The following is a 22453-nucleotide window of genomic DNA, read 5'->3' as shown; positions in this document are numbered from 1 at the left end:
ACCAGGACGAAAACCGCATTGTTCCTCCTGTATCCGAGGTTCGACTAGCGGACGAACTCTCCTTTCCAGCACCCTGGCATAGACTTTCCCCGGGAGGCTGAGGAGTGTGATCCCCCTGTAGTTGGAACACACCCTCCGGTCCCCCTTCTTAAAGATGGGGACCACCACCCCGGTCTGCCAGTCCACAGGTACTGCCCCTGATCTCCACGCAACATTGCAGAGGCGTGTATTTTTTATCATTTTATTATCATATAATTCAAAAAATGGTATATAGTTTGAAGTCCGCACTTTCAACCCAAGTTGAAATGGAGACTCTGACGCGCTGCATCTTGATTTTGACGCGCGGGCGCGTCCGCCGACCCCATTATATTTAATCAGTCTCGAAACCTTGACTTATTAACTCAAAATTTTGAGAAAATAACTTAAAATTTCAAGTTAGCGCTGCCAATCAGTAATCTACGTAAATGATGTAATTTCCTTGTTACCCGGTAGTGATGTGCGGATCGATCCTGAAATATCGATTCCTCCGATACCAGTCATTTATGTTCTAGAATCCATCCATCCATCCATCCATCCATCTTCATCCGCTTTATCCGAGGCCGGGTCGCGGGGGCAGCAGCCTAAGCAAAGAGGCCCAGACCTCCCTCTCCCCAGCCACCTCCTCCAGCTTATCCGGGGGAATACCAAGGCGTTCCCAGGCCAGCCGAGAGATATAATCTCTCCAGCGTGTCCTGGGTCTGCCCCGGGGCCTCCTCCCGGTGGGACATGCCTGGAACACCTCACCCAGGAGGCGCCCAGGGGGCATCCTTGTCAGATGCCCGAACCACCTCAGCTGGCTCCTTTCGATGTGGAGCAGCAGCTGCTCTACTCTGAGCCCCTCCCGGATGGCCGAACTTCTCACCCTATCTCTAAGGGAGAGGCCAGCCACCCTTCGGAGGAAGCTCATTTCTGCCGCTTGTATCCGCGATCTCGTTCTTTCGGTCACTACCCACAGCTCGTGGCCATAGGTGAGGGTAGGGACGTAGATCGACCGTTAAATTGAGAGCTTCGCTTTTACACTCAGCTCCCTCTTCACCACGACGGACCGGTGCAGCGTCCGCATTACTGCAGCTGCAGCCCCAATCCGTCTGTCGATCTCCGGCTCCCTTCTCCCATCACTCGCGAACAAGACCCCGAGATACTTGAACTCCTCCACTTGGGGCAGGAACTCATCCCCGACCCGGAGTGGGCACTCCACCCTTTTCCGGCTGAGAACCATGGCCTCAGATTTGGAGGTGCTGATCCTCATTCCCGCTGCTTCACACTCGGCTGCGAACCGTTCCAGTGCGAGCTGGAGGCCCTCACCCGATGAAGCCAACAGAACCACATCATCCGCAAAAATCAGAGATGAGATTCTGAGGCCACCAAAGCGAAAGCCCTCCGCCACTTGGCTGCGCCTAGAAATCCTGTCCATAAAAATTATGAACAGAACCGGAGACAAAGGGCAGCCCTGGCGGAGCCCATCACCCACCGGGAACGAGTCCGACTTATTGCCGGCAATGCGAACCAAGCTCTTGCAACGGTTGTATAGGGATCGAATGGCCCGTAGCAATGGGCCAGACACCCCATACTCCCGCAACACCTCCCACAGGACACCCCGAGGGACACGGTCGAGTGCCTTCTCCAAGTCCACAAAACACATGTAGACTGGTTGGGCAAACTCCCATGCACCCTCAAGTATCCTCGAGAGGATAAAGAGCTGGTCCAGTGTTCCGCGACCAGGACGAAAACCGCATTGTTCCTCCTGTATCCGAGGTTCGACTAGCGGACGAACTCTCCTTTCCAGCACCCTGGCATAGACTTTCCCCGGGAGGCTGAGGAGTGTGATCCCCCTGTAGTTGGAACACACCCTCCGGTCCCCCTTCTTAAAGATGGGGACCACCACACCGGTCTGCCAGTCCACAGGTACTGCCCCTGATCTCCACGCAACATTGCAGAGGCGTGTCAACCAGGACAGCCCTACCACGTCCAGAGCCTTCAGGAACTCGGGGCGGACCTAATCAACACCAGGGGCTCTGCCACCAAGGAGTTGTTTAACTGCCTCAGTGACCTCGCCCCCGGAAATTGGCGGGTCATTCCCCTCATCCCCAGACTCTGCTTCCTCCTCGGAAGACGTGTCAGTGGGATTAAGGAGGTCCTCGAAGTATTCCTTCCACCGCCTGACAATTTTCTCAGTCGACGTCAGCAGCGCTCCGCCAGCACTATACACAGTGCAGGTAGAGCACCGCTTTCCCCTCCTGAGACGCCTGACGGTTTGCCAGAATCTCTTCGAGGCAGTCCGAAAGTCTTTTTCCATGGCCTCTCCGAACTCCTCCCACACCCGAGTTTTTGCTTCAGCCACTGCCCGAGCCGCATTCCGCTTGGCCTGTCGATACCTGTCGGCTGCCTCCGGAGTCCCACAGGCTAACCAAGCCCGATAGGACTCCTTCTTCAGCCTGGTGGCTCCCTTCACCTCTGGTGTCCACCATTTGGTTCGGGGATTACCACCACGGCAGGCACCAACCACCTTGCGGCCGCAGCTCAATGCAGCAGCTTCGGCAATGGAGACGCTGAACATGGTCCATTCGGACTCAATGTCCCCAGTCTCCCTCGGAATGCTGTTGAAGCTCTGCCGGAGGTGTGCGTTGAAGATCTCGCGGACTGGGGCCTCTGCTAGACGTTCCCAGCACACCCTCACTACGCGTTTAGGTGCACCAGGTCTGTCCAGCGTCCTCCCCCGCCACCTGATCCAACTCACCACCAGGTGGTGATCAGTTGACAGCTCAGCCCCTCTCTTTATCCGAGTGTCCAGAACATATGGTCGCAGGTCTGGTGATACGATTAGAAAATCGATCATCGACCTACGGCCTAGAGCATCCTGGTGCCACCTGCACTTATGGACACTCTTATGTTCGAACAGGGTGTTCGTTATGGCCAAACTGTGATTAGCACAGAAGTCCAATAACAAAGCACCGCTCGGGTTAAGATCAGGGAGTTCTAGAATCGATTCTCACATTAAAATATTGATATTTTAGTAATTTAGAGTAAATTTGTAGTTTATCATTAACAGGAACACAGTGGAAAGAAACTATAACATTCGGATTGTCTGCATTCAAAGGAACTACTTCCTCTCCCGCCTTTCATAGTCATGTGCAAAATACGGCTGTATAAATGTCTCACAGCCCCTTGGCGTGCGCACTCACAACAATGGCTGAGCGCAGTTGATGTCATGTGCAGACGTATTTTACCTCCACAAACAGCTGAGACGTGGTTTGCGATACATGTGACAAAAAAGTGAGGTGTTGTGGCCATAGGGAGACATTCAAAAGGGCTGTTGGGGGGGTGGAGCTCCCTCGGTGGAGTGAAACTCTGCTGTCTGCTCCTTGCTATCTAAAATATAACCGGGCGCTCACACTTTGTTTAATTAGTTTTCTGTTTGACGTTTATTCAGCTGTGTGAAAACCCAGAGGAACCCTCCTGAGGGATTAATAAAGTTTAATTTAATTTAATCTAATCTAATAACTTTAATCTCAGCCAAACCGATTTACTCATGAACAAGTAAAACACTGAAAAAGCCAAACAAGAACATTTTTAAGTTATCAAAGTGACTTATATATCATGTTTAACCCGAGTAGCGAAAGACCGCGGGGGTTTGAAGACGATGTGCCGGTCGGCTCAGATATTTGAAGTTTACACAGCTACATTCTTTTTTTTGCGACCCAGAAAGAGAAATAAGAGTAATATTAAAACTAAGCAGCTGCCGCCATTGTTGGAAACTGGAATTGGCTTGGCTGCGCTATGAATTCTGCGATATGGTTTTTCAATTTTGTTGTCTGGGTGAAAAATCGGGAGAAATTCGGGAGAATGGTGGCTCCGGGAGATTTTCGGGAGGGGCACTGAAATTCGGGATTCTCCCGGAAAAATCGGGAGGGTTGGCATGTATGGTTGTGGCATCATCACTATGTAACCCAGTTCCTAAAATCATCTCAAACAAAAAGAGAAGAAAATTTGAAACATTTAATGTTCATTGTTCTGTTCTTACCGTCCCTGTTAATGAAAGTGAAGTGAGATCAAAATATTTATTTAAACATAGAAGGGATGCAGATTATATATGATATGCTCTGGTCAAACAAGGGTTAAGTTTTCTCAGAGGGTTGATGAGCTCTGTTGAGAGCCTATTGTTTTACTCCACTCCTCGCACGTCAGCCAATCGGTGAAGCTCTAGGCAGCTCTTGTCCCTCCTTAGTACCAGCTCCCAAGTTTTCAGTCTCTTGCTTCTACAGCCGAACAGAGCAGACGGACTAAAACTTTGTTATCGGTAAGCTGGAGAAATTAACCTTTAACGAGTTTAAAAAATACCATCTAAACTGATATTTTTCACAAGTTATGTATTTGCACTTGTTGTTGTCAAGGGCAGAGCGAAACCGGGAGGTTTCCTGAGCTGTGGCTCCACATAAATGCTGAGCATCCACTCGACGGCGGTAAGCTAAATGTGGCTAATCAGACACGTGATGTGCGGAGTGTGGGTACAGTTGTTCGATGTCTCTGAAACGCACTGTTGCTATGCTAGTTAGATCATTAGCTAAGTCATTAACATGTGAAAAGTTGTAAATGGTTAAAGCAGCTGAAAATAACCTTATGAGAGATAATTGTAAGCAGACTTTATCCTGCTTCCTGTTTAAATTTTGATGTCAATCAGTTGTTTTACAATACTCAGTATTGAACACTTGGAGGTAATTTTTAGTGTATTTCCACTTGTACTAGTAGGCCTATGGTACAAGCGGGATTAAGCACGTCTATTTTAATACTCCTATTTGTGGACTGAGTCCTTGTGTTTACGTGTTATTGAAATTGATTATTTGCACTTTGTTCAATTTCTGATAAGCATTTGCATATTATTCCATTTCTTAAAAGGGGTAATATACTTATTTATTTGTGATTAGATATATATGTACAGTGAGTTATTTTGATGGATGTAATTAATGTTTACAATGAAAGTGAATTATATGGTGGCTATAATTCCTGAATGTTTAAAACCTTGTAGATAATCTTTAATGCTACTGCAGGTTACAAATAATTGAACCTTGATACTGTGAAATTTTGGATATTGATACTTTGACCTTTGAAACTTGATATTTTAATGTTGTACAACATGACTGAACTGATGATGATTGAATTGATGATAGCTGATCTGAATAGTAGTTACTGCGCTGTGACACTACTTTAGTTTAATTTGTGAGAGTTATCCTTAAAGGGCACGTGACATATATTTGGCCATTGTTTATAGGTCAGGTTTTTATATGGGACGAATCCAAAGACCAGGTCAGCGATTCCAGAACCCAGAGTGTTCCAGTGTTCACTGGATGGCGAGCCAACCCGAGATCCTAGGAGGCGATATACATATACACGCACACTCATTTGCACCATTGATGGACTACAATCCTCTACTGTACAAGTAGTACGGTAGGACAGACAATCACACCCACTCTTTGTCGGACGAACTTTATTGGAATACACCTGTTTGCCATGGGCCCCACCGGTACCATTTGGACTTAGGAAAAAAAGAGACTAATTCTTTTACTTGTGCACAATTTTATTTAATTCTATTTTTTTTTGCTACTTTGGGGGGAAATTTTTATACTTGACATTCTGTTAAAACCTGTTGTGATACTGTGTTGTTTACAAATTTCTTTTACAAGGCTTAACATCACTAAAGTACTTTAAAGCCACACAACTGTGTTTGTCTGGTTTCTCTGCCATTCGTGTACCAGAGCTCTAAGAGTCGTTCTCAGTCTTCTGATACTAGCCCAGATTACTTATTACTTTGGCAATTATCCATTGGTACTTTATGTAACTCCACGTAAGTGCTACAAAAGTGGCGAGCCAGCCAGGAGCTCTTTGGTGCATGAATATCAGCAGTGAAACCTCCTTAAAGTGTGTATTGTCATTGAAACATCTTTTGTTATTGCCACAAGATGGATTTTGTATTGAGCTCAGGTATCAAAGTCCCCAATGCAGTAATTGTTAGTGGTACACTCAATTCATCGGATGATGAAGGGGTTCTTGACTTTTTGAAGCAGTATGGTACCTTTAGAGCCGTCCCAGTTGTAGATCCAAACTCAGAATTTTTCAAAAACCTGATCGTCGAGTACCAAAGTGGTAACTCCATTGATGCCTTAACTGATCTTTTGCCGTACACATATGAAGTTGAAGGGAAGCCCGGTGTGAAATACCATGTAAGAGCTCTCTCCAGCGTTTACACTGCCAAGGTGGGTGGCAGTGCTACTAAATCCTACTTAGATGAAATAAAGCAGGTGGCAAAACTGAGTGGCAAAAGTTTTGAAGAGGTACTGAAGTCGATGGTGACAGAGATCAGTGAAATCATTGGGAGTTCAGAGACCGATGATGAATGTATGCTCTCCTCCATGCAAGTTGATGATCCAAACAGGGAGAACCAGCTTCACCCCCTTCTTGAAACTTCTGAGATTGCACGCCAGCAGTTGTCTGAAGATCCACCACAGGTAGGATTGATTCAAGGTGGTGCGGAGCCACACCTACCTGTTGATTTCAAAAAGAGCCCACTTAGTGCGGCAACCAGTTTCAACCCACCTGAAATTCAGAAAGTCATTGTGGAACACATCGTGAAGAAAGATGACTTTATTACACATTCATATTCTCCAATGAGACTCCGCTCATTCTCTGGCAGGATCCCCAGACCCAGCGGTGAGACAGATTATGACACATGGCGTTCACATGTCGACACCTGACTACGCCACACACTTTGAGCCCTGCATCTGCTACATATACATGTCCTGAGGTGACACATGAAACAACAGATCTCCCCTCCAGCCGCTCACTAGATCTCTCTCAAGTCCAGCTGGTGGCTCCACGGCAGGTTAAAGACCCACCTCTCTCTTTGGCTCTCTGTGAAGGCGGTCGCACTTTTTCTCCTCTCCTCCTTCCCCTTATCTTCCCTGCTTAGCCTCTTGTGTCCTGTCTTGTCTCGTGTGCACTACTTTTCCCTGGAACAGTCTCTCACTGTCGTTCTCTAAAACCTAACAGAGAATTATGGATTTGATCAACTGGTCTCTGAATGCTATTGACACCCTCTTCTCAACGAGAAGTCTGGGCTCGGGAGAGCCCGAGTGCCCTGGAGGGACTTTCCCTGCCGGATACACGATGAATGGGTGGCAGACCTGGAGGATCTTGTGCCTGGCGGGACTGTCTATCGAGGACGCTGAGGATATTTACCTATTCGGAACCATGATAACGGGGTTCTTGCTGATCGGAGCTGGCTTGGCCCTGACTTATCGGAGAAATAAGAGAGCGGAACCAGCTGTTCAAACCCCCCCTAAGCTGACCGCTGGAATTGAAGCGATGGGACGAGGCGCGGCCTCCCACACCGAACGCAGCATGGTCAACACCTTGGAGACGCTTACAGCTGCCGTGAAGACTCAAACTAACACCATTGAGCGTATGATGGGATACATCAGAGAGGGGCCTGCTCACAATAACACACTTGAGCGGAAGTTGGATAACATCGCAGAACGGCTCACTGCAGCTGTGGGGTCTCAGAATCAAAAGAATGACAACACCACGGAACAGAAGCTTGATACCATCATGGGGAGGCTCGCAGCGCTCCAACGGGAAATCGAGGCCCCAGTGTCAGAGTGCTAAATTCGCTGCTCGCATAAAGGAGAAATCAACAATATTCTACATTTGGACACCATGGCGCCAGCTGCTCAGGCCCAAGGCTGGAGCCCACCAAAACAACTCCCTGATAACGACTGTGTGATGACTATTCTTCCCATCCCATGAAGGACACCTGGATCGGCTGGAGGACTGTTTACTTAGCCTGATAGGCCGAAGGACACTGTCTCAGCTGAACTCTGGACACGCACACACACACACTTACACTGATAAGCACGCACTCATCCCCCTCCCTTCCAAACGCCTTCGATGCTTGTTCCTGCGGGGGAAGACAGCAGGTCTGTGTGCCGTGCTGAAATGATAGCATGGTGCAGGACGACTGCTGTGTTCCTTCGGATTACCCCCCACCACCCTATCCATCCCCTGTGGCTTGTCATGTGCTCTGATGTTGTGATGTGGACATTAATGTGCTCTCTGTGCAGAGGAGTTTTTTTTGTTTCCTGTTCTCATGCTGTCCTCCCATAGGTTGCCCAGCGTGTGAAGAGGTCTCTTTTTTTCCTCTTGTACTTTTCCCATTGTTGTGTAATTTTTTCAGTGTTATTCTCCCAATGCTGCCGATCTCCGACTGTATTCCCATGTGATGTCTTTGTTGTTGTGTGTATAAGTCGGGGGGGGGGGGGGGGGGGGGGGTCCTATTCCTCTGTGGGGCAACCTGCATATGGCCAATAAAGCATTCATTCATTCATTCATTCACCTGTGTTTCGGGGGGAGAGTTCGGACTCATTGTCTGTTGATGAGTGGCAGGAAGCCATGCAGAGCTACATAAAGAAGAGTGCCATTCTTCCAGAAAACCAAGCTGAGGAGATTTTGATGCATCTGAGAGGCAGGGCAAAAGATGTTGTGAAATTTGGTGTGAGGAATGGTGGAATTGATGTCCAGCGTAATCCACAAGCTATCTACAGACTTCTGCACAAACATTTTAGTTCCACCCAGTGCTCGTCTGTGCCCCTGGCTGACTTTTATTCCACCCTGCCGAAGGACCGGGAGGATCCATATGAGTATTGGCTGAGGCTGAACAAGGCTGCTGATGTTGTTGGCAACTGTCTTAAGGAGCAGGGGAAATCTTTTGAGAACTCTGGTGTGGAGGTTGCACGCATGTTCATCAGACACTGCCCCTGCAGGGACTTGGCTCTTATTTTTAGAACCAAAACATGTGATAAATGGTCCGCTCGTGAAGTTCAAGAGGTACTGGATGAGTATCACCTGGGTAAGGGGTTCCGGTCTCCTCCACAGACGGGTAACTGTGTCTATGTGAATAAGGCAGAGGTTAGCACAAACGGTACTCCTTGTTTGGCTGACCATGAGCAGAGGCCAGCTGTGAGTCAGGATGGCTCTGCTATTGAGAGGTTGATCAGCATGCTAGAGAAGGTGCTGCTTCAAGGCCCAGGCTATGCTCAAGCTAATGCCAGGCGACAGAGTGCCCGACTGCCGAGAATACCGGGCTTAGATGACACACCATGTTCCATCTGCAGAGATAGCTCCCACTCCACACTCACGCACTGTCGGGAAAACAGATTGTGCTTCCTGTGTCACCTACCTGGTCATTCGAGACGTAACTGCCCAGAGGGCAAGCGTACTCCTTCCAGTGGTCATCAGGGAAACTGAACGATCTGCGTGGAGGGGAGGACAGCGCAGACCCAGCAAGTAAGCCTCCCATCTTGGATGTGACTGATATTAATGATTATGACACTTTGTATTCCACTTACAGTGGCATTGTCCCGCCAAATAAAACACTGATTGCACAGGGCTTGCATAGGCTCTCAAACACTGATAGTTTATTCTACTCTGCAGTGACCACTAGTGGTGGACAAGTTCTTAAAGCATTAGTGGACAGTGGATCTATGGCGTGCACCATAAGTGAGACAGTTGATGAGAAACTTTCACAATCGATACCTGCTATTGAGAGACGTTCAGCTGAAGACGTTGTCATTGTTGGTTGTGGGGGTCACCTCATTACGCCTTCTGCTATGTATGATCTTACAGTGTCAATATATGGCTTTAAGGTGGTGATTCCTGTTCTGGTGGTTCCGGGACAGGCTGATGACATGATTCTGGGCAGCAATGCGATAAAGTGGCTTATTTCACAGTTAAAAATGACTGTTGGTACCCAGGATGATGCTTTTCCTCATTTGGCAACTTTGCTGTCCTATTCTGATGACTGTGGTGGCAGAGCAATGCCTCCAAGTTTTGGCACTGCAAAGCTTAAGAGACGCATCACCTTGCAGCCCTTGTCTGAACATTTAGAGTGGGCTAAGCTGCCTGCTCCTGATGCCTCAGCGGTGGGAAGTGCTGTCATTATTGAACCCACTCAGTCTCGATCCAAACCTGCACAGATCCTAGTGGGGCGAGTTGTCACTTCCTTGTTTGGGGATGGTTGGGTCCCTGTTAAAGTGGTGAATCCCTCCGACAAGCCCCTCACTCTCAGGAGAAATGCTAAGATTGCTGATGTGTCCCCCTGTCTTTCTGTGCAGGACTTACCTGAACCTGTTCAAATTCAATCCAGTTCACAATACACACAGAACTCGTCGCCCGCACCGAGATCAGAAGCGGAGATGTCACAGCGCTTGTGTGATTTGGGCCTGCAGGACCTGGACCTCTCGTCCTGTGAAGTTTCCCCAGAATGGAGAGATAGGCTGCTGCGACTCATTGAGCAGTATGAGTCCATCTTTTCAAGGCACAAAATGGACTGCGGTGAGGCTGCTGACTTTGTCCACAGAATCCGCCTGGTGGATGACAAGCCCTTCAGACTGCCATACAGACGGGTCCCACCATGCCATTACGAGAAGCTTCGCACTGCCCTAGATGAGATGGAGGAGTCAGGGATAATCCGTAAGTCCCAGAGTGAATTCTCATCCCCCCTTGTCTTAGTTGTTAAGCCAAATGGTGACCTGCGCATATGCAATGACTTTAGATGGTTAAATGCAAGAACAGTTAAAGATGCACATCCATTGCCTCATCAGTCAGACGCCCTCACAGCACTTGGTGGGAATGTTTTTTTTTCTACAATGGATCTCACATCGGGGTTTTACAATGTCAGACTCCACGACGACGACAAAAAAATACACGGCATTCTCCTCCCCATTTGGCCTTCATGAATATAACAGGATGCCTCAAGGCCTGACAAATAGTCCTGCTACTTTTATGTGAATGATGATGTCCATTTTTGGTGATGAGAACTTCACAAGTTTGTTGTGTTATCTGGATGACCTTATGGTCTATGCCCCATCCGAACAGGTGGCTCTTGAATGTCTGCAGATGGTTTTCTCACGACTTTCTGCCAACAACCTGAAGCTTGCACCAAAGAAATGCCACTTTCTTCAGCGGTCTGTGAAGTTCCTGGGACACATCATATGTGGTGAGGGTGTGAAAACAGACCCAAGTAAAGTGCAGGCTATAGACAATGTGGAGGAAGCAGACCTGATGGAGTCTGACGGGGTGACACCATGTGCAAGGAAAACCAGATCCTTCCTGGGGATGGTTCTCTACTACCATCATTTTATCGAGCGGTGCTCTGCAAAAGCTAAGCCACTGTTTGATCTTGTGGCTGAACCAGCTGCGCTACGCAAGAGAGGTAGAGGCCGTAAGCCTAAATTTAAAAGGGGCCACGTGAAGCTGTCTCCGGCTGACTGGACTGATGAGTGCAGGGAAGCATTCAAGGCTCTAAAACATGAACTTGTGCATAGTGTCACATTAGCCCATCCAGATTTTACTGCGCCCTTTCTCCTTGCAGTTGATGCTTCCTTTGATGGCCTTGGAGCCATCCTCTCACAGTTGCCCCCTGATGGTAGCATCGCCAGACCAGTGGCATTCGCCAGTAAGACCTTGTCACACTCTCAGCTAAACTATCCAGCGCATCGTTTGGAGTTTCTTGCTCTGAAATGGGCAGTCTGTGACAAGTTTAGCCATTGGCTGAAAGGGAGCCACTTCACAGTGTGGACGGACAATAACCCGCTAACATACATCTTAACCAAGCCTAGGTTAGATGCATGTGAGCAACGATGGGTTTCAAAGCTTGCAGCATACAGTTTTGAACTGAAGTATGTCCCTGGCACCAAAAATGTTGTAGCAGATGCATTGAGTAGAGAGCCATTTGTCCAGTCGTGCATAGGCCACAGGCTAGTCACTGAACCTTATGCTGCCCTATTGAACCAAATGCACGGTCTGGTGGATGGGACTGTGCAGGATATGTTTCGGTGTGCTGCAAACTGCCAGTTGGTTGTGGACCAGTCTGAGGAAGGAGCTACAACTATCCTAGCTAACCCTCGAGGTTCTCTCTCGTCACAGGATGTTTCTGCTGTGTTGGCTGCGCATGACACTGGTGGTATCAGCCATGTGAGGGGTGTGGGATCTGATATCCCTCAGGTCCCAACTATTGCCCGTCCTGCCTGTACGCCGAGAAGTGAACTCGCTAACCTGCAGGAACAAGATGAGGTTTTGGGCAGAGTTTCCTTTTTTGTCCGGCGTCACAAGAGGCCCACCAGGCGTGAATGTGCTGGCGAGTCCCGTGGTGTGATGAAATTACTCAGACATTGGTCCAGGCTCTTGATTAAAGATGGTATGTTGTATAAGGTGAAGAAAGACAGGAACATGAACATGACGATTTACCAGTTTGTTGTCCCAGACACTCTGAAGACTGAAGTTCTCCGAGGCATCCATGATACGGCGGGTCATCAGGGCCAAGTCCGCACCCTGTCTCTTGCAAGGCAGAGATTCTTTTGGACAGGGATGGAGCGTGACATCGTCAATCATGTCAAAAGCTGTTTTCGTTGTGTGGTTGGGAAAACCCCGGAGCCGAATGACCGTGCCACACTGGAGAGCATTTGTACCACTGAACCGATGGAGCTAGTCTGCATCGACTTCTGGACTGCTGAACAGACTGACAAGAAGTGCGTTGATGTTTTGGTTGTCACAGACCATTTTTCCAAATTAGCGCATGCATTCCCTTGTAAGAATCAGTCTGCCAAGCAGGTTGCTCGCCGCCTGTGGAATGACTTTTTCTGTGTGTACGGCTTTCCCAGACGTATACACTCTGATCAAGGAGCCAACTTTGAGAGTCAACTCATTAAGGAGCTCCTGGACATGGCTGGCATCCAGAAATCACACACCACTCCTTACCACCCGATGGGGAATGGTATTGTTAAGCGATACAACAGGACCTTGGGAAACATGATACAGGCTTTGCCCCCTCAATCCAAAGCCAGGTAGCCGCAAATGCTTCAGATGTTGACGTTCTGCTACAATTGCACTGAGCATGAAACAACAGGTTTCGCACCTTTTTTTCTCTTATTTGGGAGAATTCCTCGTCTGCCTGTTGATGTTGTTTTCCAGCATGTTCTCCCTGATGGTGCCGTTGTTGACCACGGTGAATTTGTCACCCATTTGAAGCGTGACCTGTCTGAGGCTGCCCGCATTGCCAGGCAGAACAGCCGTATTGCCCAGGCTCGCCAGGCGAAGAATTATGACCGCAAGGCTAAGGGTGCGCCCCTCTCAGTCGGTGACAGAGTCTTGCTTGCTAATCGTGGTGAGAGAGGAAAGAGGAAGATCGCTGACAAATGGGAATCCACAGTTTTTGAGGTGGCGTCTGTGAAACCTGACATCAATGTGTACCACATCAGAGACCCTGTGACACTCAAGGAAAAAGTTGTTCACCGAAACCTACTACTTCCTGTGAGTTTCATTCCTGCAGGATAGTGGACAAGGTGAACCAGAACTTCCAGGTGATGTGCAGGATGGTGAGACGAAGACGGTTCGCTGGCTCATGCAGATGGACCAAGCAAGTGACAGGGACTCTGCGGTTGGTCAACCTGGTTGTTCTCTTGGTGCGGCTTTCAGCATCCCAACCTCTGAGGCAGAATCGACTGTGGCCCCGCCTGCTGTGTGTGACCCTTTGGTTTCCCGGTTGCCCTCCCCTGCCCCCTCTATTGAATCTGTTGTGTCCCAGAGTGCCTCCTCGCAGCTTCTGGCGGGAGATGCTCCACATGTCGTTTCCCCTGATCTTGTGACTGACACACGACTGAGTGCAGAGGACCGTGTAGTGCGTACACAGCCACCACCTCTTTGTACTAGATCAGGTAGACCTGTGAAACCTCCAACACGTCTCATTTGTGAGATCAATGAACAACAGGTTGATGATTCAGTGTCGACAGTTGACTCCTTGTTTTCATTTGTGCGAAATATGTTTTCAGGATAGATTACTAGCCGTTTTGCAAATGTGCTGTTACTCAGAACGTTTTGGGCAATACCTGCGTGGAGCAATGTTCACATCATGGGAGGTGTATACGGCATCTTTCATATCTGGGTTGGCAGGGGAATTGGCCGCTCTCTTGCTTGCCTTATTCCATATGGAAAGTTTTTTTAACTGACTTGAACTATATTGTGCTCCCACGGTCACACTGTTATGTTTTATGCATTGGAAGTTTCTGTTTTTCTGTTGTCATGCCCCAATTTAGCAGGATTTAGGAGGGGTGTGTGTAACATAGTTAAATAGAGTTGAAGTTAAATCCCGCTAAATGGGACATTGGCGCCACCTACTGTCGAAAAAGTCACCCTGCAATATTCACAAAGGGCAAGGGATTCTGGGTAATCCTCAGAACAATGGAGGATTCCTGCGAGGTAAGGAATGCGCAAATGTCGTGGGGAGGAAAAATCATATCGCAGGCTGTTAAAGTAATACAGTCTGACCCGATTATTTTTGTTGTTTATACATCATTCGTTGCGGGTCATTTCTCCAGTCTTTATGTTGAACTGAGTGCACGTTTATGTGAGATTTCTTTATTGGGAGGAGAGGAAACAAAATGGGAGCATAGTTAGCTAACTCTGTTGTCGCTTTCCCATTTAGGTTTTGTGCTGATTGCCCACGACATTAAAAAGAGAGCATTCTAACCATTGCCTTTTTGTTGTGAATGCAGGTATGTGACTGTGCCACACTGTTTAGAATTTACATTGTTTCATGTACAGATTTAAAATATATTTCTATATTCCTTTCATTTGGGAAACTTAACATGCAATGTTAATGGTGTTGAAGTTTTTTTTCTATTTTGGTTGTATAAATTTACCACTATACGATCACACTGCAAGTGGAAATGTAATCCTCAGAACAATGGAGGATTCCTGCGAGGTTTTGTGCTGATTGCCCACGACATTAAAAAGAGAGCATTCTAACCATTGCCTTTTTGTTGTGAATGCAGACCAGAGAGGACACTACACAGAGGTCACATATATATATATATATATATATATATATATATATATATATATATATATATATATATATCAGGGGTGCAACGATATTCGTATCGATATTGAACCGTTCGATACAGTGCTTTCGGTTCGGTACGCATATGTATCGAACAATACAATTTTTTTCAATATTTTTTTTTTTTTTTTTTTTTTTGTGTCCCGTTTGGATCTATAGCCATCAGAATTGTTGTCTTGAGGCCAAGAAAGATGCCAAGAGGATTTATTTTACCAAGTGGATCATCATATTGGTCCATTTGATTGACCTTTATTATAATTATGAATTTATTTTATTTTCAGTTGCAAACGGGACAGACATGACTGTGGGATAGGACAGGGGGAAAGAATGAAAGAAAGAGGGGGAGAGAAAGAAAGAAAACCAAAGGGGAGAAAAAAAAAGAACAATACAAAATTTGTAATTTATTTTATCAACTTTCCTTCTGACGATGCTGTCTGTGTTGAGCGCTCAGTGAATCTGCATTTGACTACTCCGCCTAGGCTCGAGAGTGCAGCCTAGGCGGAGTAGTCGAACGCAGATTCACTGAGCACTCAACACAGACAGCATGGTGAGAAGGAAGAGCGCAGGGCAAGCTAGCGAGACAGAAGTGGACCTCCCCACCCTCATTCAGATCTGGCGTTTGGAATTATTTTGGTTTTCATGTGACGTATGACCCTGAAGGTAAGCGAGTCATGGACTAAAGTAAAACAGTATGTTGGATGTGCCATGCAATGCTCAATTACATGGGTGGGAGCTAGTGTGTTAGCGCAGTTAGCTCGTTAACGTGTTGGCCGTCTAGCCCCTCTGTATAGGGTAGCTCGTTAACGGAGATTTGCCGTGTTGTGGCGTTAAGGTTATTTCAACGAGATTAACCTGAAAGCACTAGTGGGAACACAACAAATATGACTGCACATTTACACCGACATCATCCTAGTGCAAAGACAAAAACAACAAGCATGCTACTAACTTTAGCCGAGTCATTTAGACAGCTGTTAGCACAGGATTCTCCTTATGGAGACCTGATATGTTTAATATGCTGCTGAGAATATAGCCCAGAAGAAGCGGATAGTATAGCTTTTATTTTGGAAAGAGACATTTCTCTGTAATAAACTCTCTTTTCCAAAGATGAGTGATTCCTCAATCAGATACAGGGCTCGCAATATCGCTAGCCCGACGTCCCGGGGCTATCTCTGCCCTGCCTGTCGGGCTATTGTCGGAAGGAAAAATATATGTCAATGCTTTTGCATTCTTTCAGAAATGTAGCTGGGTAATTATGTCATTGGGTGAGCCACTGTCAATATGTGACATATTGAAATCGTGTTTGAATTTGCGCTTGTTTTTTTGCTTTCACTTTGCAATCGCGCAAACTGTGTATAGAGCGACAGCACTGATCTGTGAGTGATGATAATTTGTGCACCAATTCCTCTGACATCGTCTTATTAATTGTTAGCTTACTATGCAAACATGACAAGTGAAATCTGATCACGCAGAGAATCGCTGAGCTTATGTGAGTGCGGCAGGATATATATTTCACTACGATGACCTGGATGATTGAGAACCTTCACAGACAGATATATATTTTAGTTCTGCTGAGCCAAATAAGACAGGTCAGGGTGAAGAAGTGACAGCCAAAGAAAAGCTTACCACAAAACGGAGAAGTTATGACAAATCAGACTATAAGGCAAAAAGAAAGTGCAGCTTTATGGTTTCATGGACAAAAGAATTTCTGTGGCTGCAATATGACGAGCTAAATAACCAGGGCTGCACATAAGTGGTCCGCAGGTGCGCATTCGCTGTCAAAATAAAAAAGACGCACAAGGGTTAGGGTTAAATTTAAAAACTGTACTTTTGTGTTAAAATATATATTTATAATTTTAATAAATGACAAATTAAAAAGGCATGAACATTTTTTTTTGTATCGAAAAAATATCGAACCGTGACACCAAAGTATCGAACCGAACCGTGAATTTTGTGCACCGTTGCACCCCTAATATATATATGTATATGTATATATATATATATATATATATATATATATATATATATATATATATATATATATATATATATATATATATATGTATATATATATATATGTATGTATATATATATATATATATATATATATACATATACATATATGTATATGTATATATGTATATATATATATATATATATATATATATATATATATATATATATATAGTTTTAATTGGTGATGTACAGAGATTTTGCAGAAGGAACTTTACAACATTACAACATACATGGGGACAGAGATCAAATAGCCATGTACATTGTTGGTCAACATATCCAACAGAATTTCAATTTCTCAAAAGTGTAGTAAGATGTAAGTAATAGTTCCCAGTTGTTGTAATCTTTCTTAATTGTCCAAAATTCAAAGATCTAGAGATTAATGCTCAAAAAACATCTCACACAACATATCAATATTAACGCAAACGATTGCCTCAGTTGTTGAGTACTAGTAAATTTAACAGCTTAACCCTCTGGGGTCCAGGGTATAATTGGCTACTTTTTGACTACTTTTGATTTTACCTCTATATTTCACCTTTAAAATATGTTTTTTTGGCCGTGTTTGGTATCAGTATTTTCAGCACAACCTCAAATATCTGAAATTTGAGTTATTTTTTCATTTTGGTATACTATATTAGCACAGTTGATCTAAATTCAGACAAAAAATTCAAAATCCAGGTAGAAAAAAGTTACATTTTTACTGTAAAACCAACAAACTTGTTTAACGAATCATTTGCATAACTTGAAGTGCAAATAGAAATTGTACATTTCTAAAAATTATGCACAAGTTTCGCAAACAACAAAGTTATTTGGTACTATTGACCTACAAATGCAGCCATGGCCTCAGTTTTTTATATAACCATTTAAATCTATTTCCAGAACAATCAGCTGGGCTGCATCAAATAAGAAGGCACACAAATTATTTGTGCCAGTCCAAAAAATGTAGTTTGTGTTCAGTATAAGACAAAGGAGAACAGCACAGGCCTAAACCCTGCAGGTCTGACTGCAGGAGGTGCATCAGTCCAGTTTTCCAAGTGGAATCAGAGTTTACACTGGAATCTGCCTTTGACGGCTTTTTTAGAGCAAATATGAAATTCAGCAGTCTAACTGACACACAACACAATAACAATAATGGATTGGATTTATATAGCGCTTTTCAAGGCACCCAAAGCGCTTTACAATACCACTATTCATTCACTCTCACATTCATACACTGGTGGAGGCAGCTACAGTTGTAGCCACAGCTGCCCTGGGGCAGACTGACAGAAGCGAGGCTGCCATATCGCGCCATCGGCCCCTCTGGCCAACACCAGTAGGGTAAATTGTCTTGCCCAAGGACACAACGACCAGGACAGAGAGGCCAGGGATCGAACCGGCGACCTTCCGGTTACAGATGTGATTCCCAACCCCCTGAGCCACGGTCGCACTACACAACACACTAACTACAGCCTCCAAACACGCTAAACGTCACTAATGTCTCACATGTGAAAACTCGCTCTCTCTCTCTGTCTTTCGCTCGCCCGCTTTCCGTCGCCGGTGTCACTCCTAAAAACTTCCCCTTCTCCCTAAACAAGCAAGTGCCACATGTTGCCTTATCATTTTTTTGATTGGCTGACATAGTAAACTCTAACACCAATGGGGAAGGGGTGTTTTTTCTTTTTCTTTTTTCACTCACAAGCGGAGAGTGTTTGCTAGCGCTGTCCATAGAAAACGCAGTTTTTACCGTTCTTCCCGCTGTAAACACCACTGTTTTGTTCAGAAAAAAACATTGCGTGTATTTTTTATCATTTTATTATCATATAATTCAAAAAATGGTATATAGTTTGAAGTCCGCACTTTCAACCCAAGTTGAAATGGAGACTCTGACGCGCTGCATCTTGATTTTGACGCGCGGACGCGTCCGCCGACCCCATTATATTTAATCAGTCTCGAAACTTCGACTTATTAACTCAAACTTTTGAGAAAATAACTTAAAATTTCAAGTTAGCGCTGCCAATCAGTAATCTACGTGAATGATGTAATTTCCTTGTTACCCGGTAGTGATGTGCGGATCGATCCTGAAATATCGATTCCTCCGATACCAGTCATTTATGTTCTAGAATCGATTCTCACATTAAAATATTGATATTTTAGTCATTTAGAGTAAATTTGTAGTTTATCATTAACAGGAACACAGTGGAAAGAAACTATAACATTCGGATTGTCTGCATTCAAAGGAACTACCTCCTCTCCCGCCTTTCATAGTCGTGCAAAATATGGCTGTATAAATGTCTCGCAGCCCCTTGGTGTGCGCACTCACAACAATGGCTGAGCGTAACTGTGCAGACGTATTTTACCTCCACAAACAGCTGAGACGTGGTTTGCGATACATGTGACAAAAAAGTGAGGTGTTGTGGCCATAGGGAGACATTCAAAAGGGCTGTTGGGGGGGGTGGAGCTCCCTCGGTGGAGTGAAACTCTGCTGTCTGCTCCTTGCTATCTAAAATATAACCGGGCGCTCACACTTTGTCTAATTAGTTTTCTGTTTGACGTTTATTCAGCTGTGTGAAAACCCAGAGGAACCCTCCTGAGGGATTAATAAAGTTAAATTTAATTTAATCTAATCTAATAACTTTAATCTCAGCCAAACCGATTTACTCATGAACAAGTAAAACACTGAAAAAGCCAAACAATTACATTTTTAAGTTATCAAAGTGACTTATAGATCATGTTTAACCCGAGTAGCGAAAGACCGCGGGGGTTTGAAGACGATGTGTCGGTCGGCTCAGATATTTGAAGTTTACACAGCTACATTCTTTTTTTTTTGCGACCCAGAAAGAGAAATAAGAGTAATATTAAAACTAAGCAGCTGCCGCCATTGTTGGAAACTGGAATTGGCTGGGCTGCACTATGAATTCTGCGATACGGTTTTTCAATTTTGTTGTCTGGGTGAAAAATCGGGAGAAATTCGGGAGAATGGTGGCTCCGGGATATTTTCGGTTGGGGCACTGAAATTCGGGATTCTCCCGGAAAAATCGGGATGGTTGGCATGTATGGTTGTGGCAACATCACTAACCTTGTCAAACACCTCAATGTAAAACATATCACAGAATATGACGAGCGTATGTTCAGACGAACTGAAGAGGAGGACAGGGACAGGTGCTGCTAGGGCGAGACAGACGTCTCTCACGGAGTCCTTTAGTGCTGCAGGTAGACAACGTGTTCAAATAGCGCACAACTTCAGTTTTTTTTATTTCTATATGATGAACTCTGCATTATTAAGTGATAAGAACACGTAATCTGATGTCCTGTAATCATTATGATGCTATAAATTGAAATACAATAAATAAAATAAGTTTTTGTACAAAGTATCGGTATCGGATCAGTATCGTCGATACCACCCTGAATATTACTTGGTATCGGATCGTAAAGAAAATCAGTGGTATCGCACATCACTATTACCCGGAAACTGAAGCCCTCAGCTACAAATGCTACAGCTAAGCTACCAGTATTACATCCAGTCATAATGCACAGATTGCTGAGTATTTTCAGCATGGCTTCACAAATGATGAAATCCTTGTGTTATTAGCTGAATCACATGGTGTTACTATCAGCAAACGTACTCGCAAAAGCGCCAATTTGTTGCAATCCGGTTTTCAGTGCCCATTCCTCTGTGGCATATGCTTCTGGGTAACAGGAGAGTGACTTCATTCGGAAATTACTGATTGGCAGAGCTAACTCAAAATTTTGAAATCTTGAGTTATGTTTCTCGAAATTTCGAGAAAATAACTCAAAATTTTGAGAAAATAACTCGAAATTTCGAGTTATAGATACTTTTTTTTTTTTTTTTTTTTAGTGCCGGAAACGGGCTTCCATAAACAACACTGCATTGTTAATATTAAAAAAATATTAAAATATACCATTTTTTAAATGTCAAATGCCAAAAACGATATGTAGTGCTGCATATCGGAATAGTAGATTTGACTAAGAAAACTATTAAAACTCTAATATGTACATATACTATACCACTGTTATGGGTTTCTTATTTTAATATTTGCAATACTTGCTTGGTTAACATTCATATTCAAAACAATAACAATGAGAAATTTCTTGTAGTCCAATTTTTGCAACAACAAAAAAATTAAACTAAGTATTATGCTCTGATACACTGATCCAGACTCGAGTTTTTAAGTTCGTGAACAGGATCCAGGCTACTTTACTCTGAATGAATACAGTGTCATTCAACCCCTTGGTCATAATTGTAGTAATATATGTAGTGTATAGATCCAAAGACCATTCATATTTATATTATCTCTTTACAAAAAACATCTCCGATTACCTTGCAGCAGTGGTTCTCAAACTGTGGTCCACGTAGTACTGGTGGTACTTAGGCTCTCTCTAGTGGTACACGGGGAAATCTTTGATCAGTTTTTTAAGATTTAACAATATACCATTGTGGAGCTATGCAAAGATGACACGAGAGGTTCTTCTGGGAGCTGGAGTTTACCAGAAAATATTTCCCCAAGCTCGGGTGCTCTATGAAGAGTAGCCTTTCCTTACCGCAAGTGGCCATGGCTGCTACAAAGCACTGGTGGGCTCATTTCCCTGGACCTTAAAACTGCAAGGCGGCAGACAACGCTGTGCAACGGTGCCAAAATGCTGATGGTAAATAAAAAGAGCCCTTTTCTGCAGTGCTGTGATCCCAGCCACTATCCATGAGTCGGAGGCCTCCGGATAATCAGTGGGGTCACGGAGGGTTATCACATTGGTGCTCATTGTGAAAAGTTTAGTGGACAGTGGATCCAGCGAGGCCACCACACGATGTAATATGTGTCATCAGCTGAAATGCCACGAAGAGCAAACTGAGCTTTGATGTCCCCAAACCACGAAGGAGGGTCATGAAGCCAACAATCTTGGAGCTTAACCACCACAGCAAAAATTACAACGTACAGCTTTGCTATCACTTCCGACATAAATGAAGACAGAAAACTAAACAGCAGTGGTGTTTGTAGGGTTACTGAAGTTGGGCTAGTTGGTATATAATGTTGTGCTTTTTTTAGGGTCTTGTTCAGATTAAAGAGAACAAGATAAAAGGCATTAAAACATGTTAAAAACACAACAGCCTTAATAAACTTAGTAGTTTGGAACTGGAAGCAGGATTCACAAGGTTTAATCACGTCATCACTTAAAGATCGGATATCCCACCTGCTGTGAATATTTTAATGCGCTACACTTTTTATGATTATCACTTGTCACATCTTCTTTATGGCAGTTAAAATAGATAACATTAATTTAAGATATGAAATTGTCTCATGTAAACTGTATATGGTGTATGAGGTGGTACTCATTGTGAAAAGTCTGAGAACCGCTGCCTTCAAGTACTGACAATTAAGGAAATAAAAAAGATAATGCAATACCTAAAAGTAACATTTAGCTAACAGTTATCTTGCTATGCTAACACAGTTAGCAGAAGGAACGGAG

The 22453-nt window shown here is 44.7% G+C and overlaps 1 protein-coding gene across 1 annotated transcript; it reads left to right on the top strand.

Annotated features, from left to right (window-relative positions):
• The first annotated feature begins 6910 nt into the window (after positions 1–6910).
• Positions 6911–8268, top strand: LOC147333774 (uncharacterized). The gene has a single exon (XM_086287286.1). The coding sequence runs from the start codon at positions 7087–7089 to the stop codon at positions 7693–7695; it is 609 nt and encodes a 202-aa protein (XP_086143412.1). The 5' UTR covers positions 6911–7086; the 3' UTR covers positions 7696–8268.
• Positions 8269–22453: the final 14185 nt, after the last annotated feature.

Source organism: Aulonocara sp. 'chitande type north' Nkhata Bay, linkage group LG3, assembly GCF_057382095.1.
Source record: "Aulonocara sp. 'chitande type north' Nkhata Bay isolate Kocher_YH1m ecotype deep benthic linkage group LG3, A_spYH_male_GT1.1, whole genome shotgun sequence".
Taxonomy (NCBI): domain Eukaryota; kingdom Metazoa; phylum Chordata; class Actinopteri; order Cichliformes; family Cichlidae; genus Aulonocara; species Aulonocara sp. 'chitande type north' Nkhata Bay.
Note: the sequence above shows the minus strand (reverse complement) of the source record. Positions and strands in the feature narration are given on the sequence as shown.

Excerpts from the sequence above, each read along its gene's own strand:
- LOC147333774 (XM_086287286.1), top strand. The coding sequence starts at position 7,087 with ATGGATTTGATCAACTGGTCTCTGAATGCTATTGACACCCTCTTCTCA.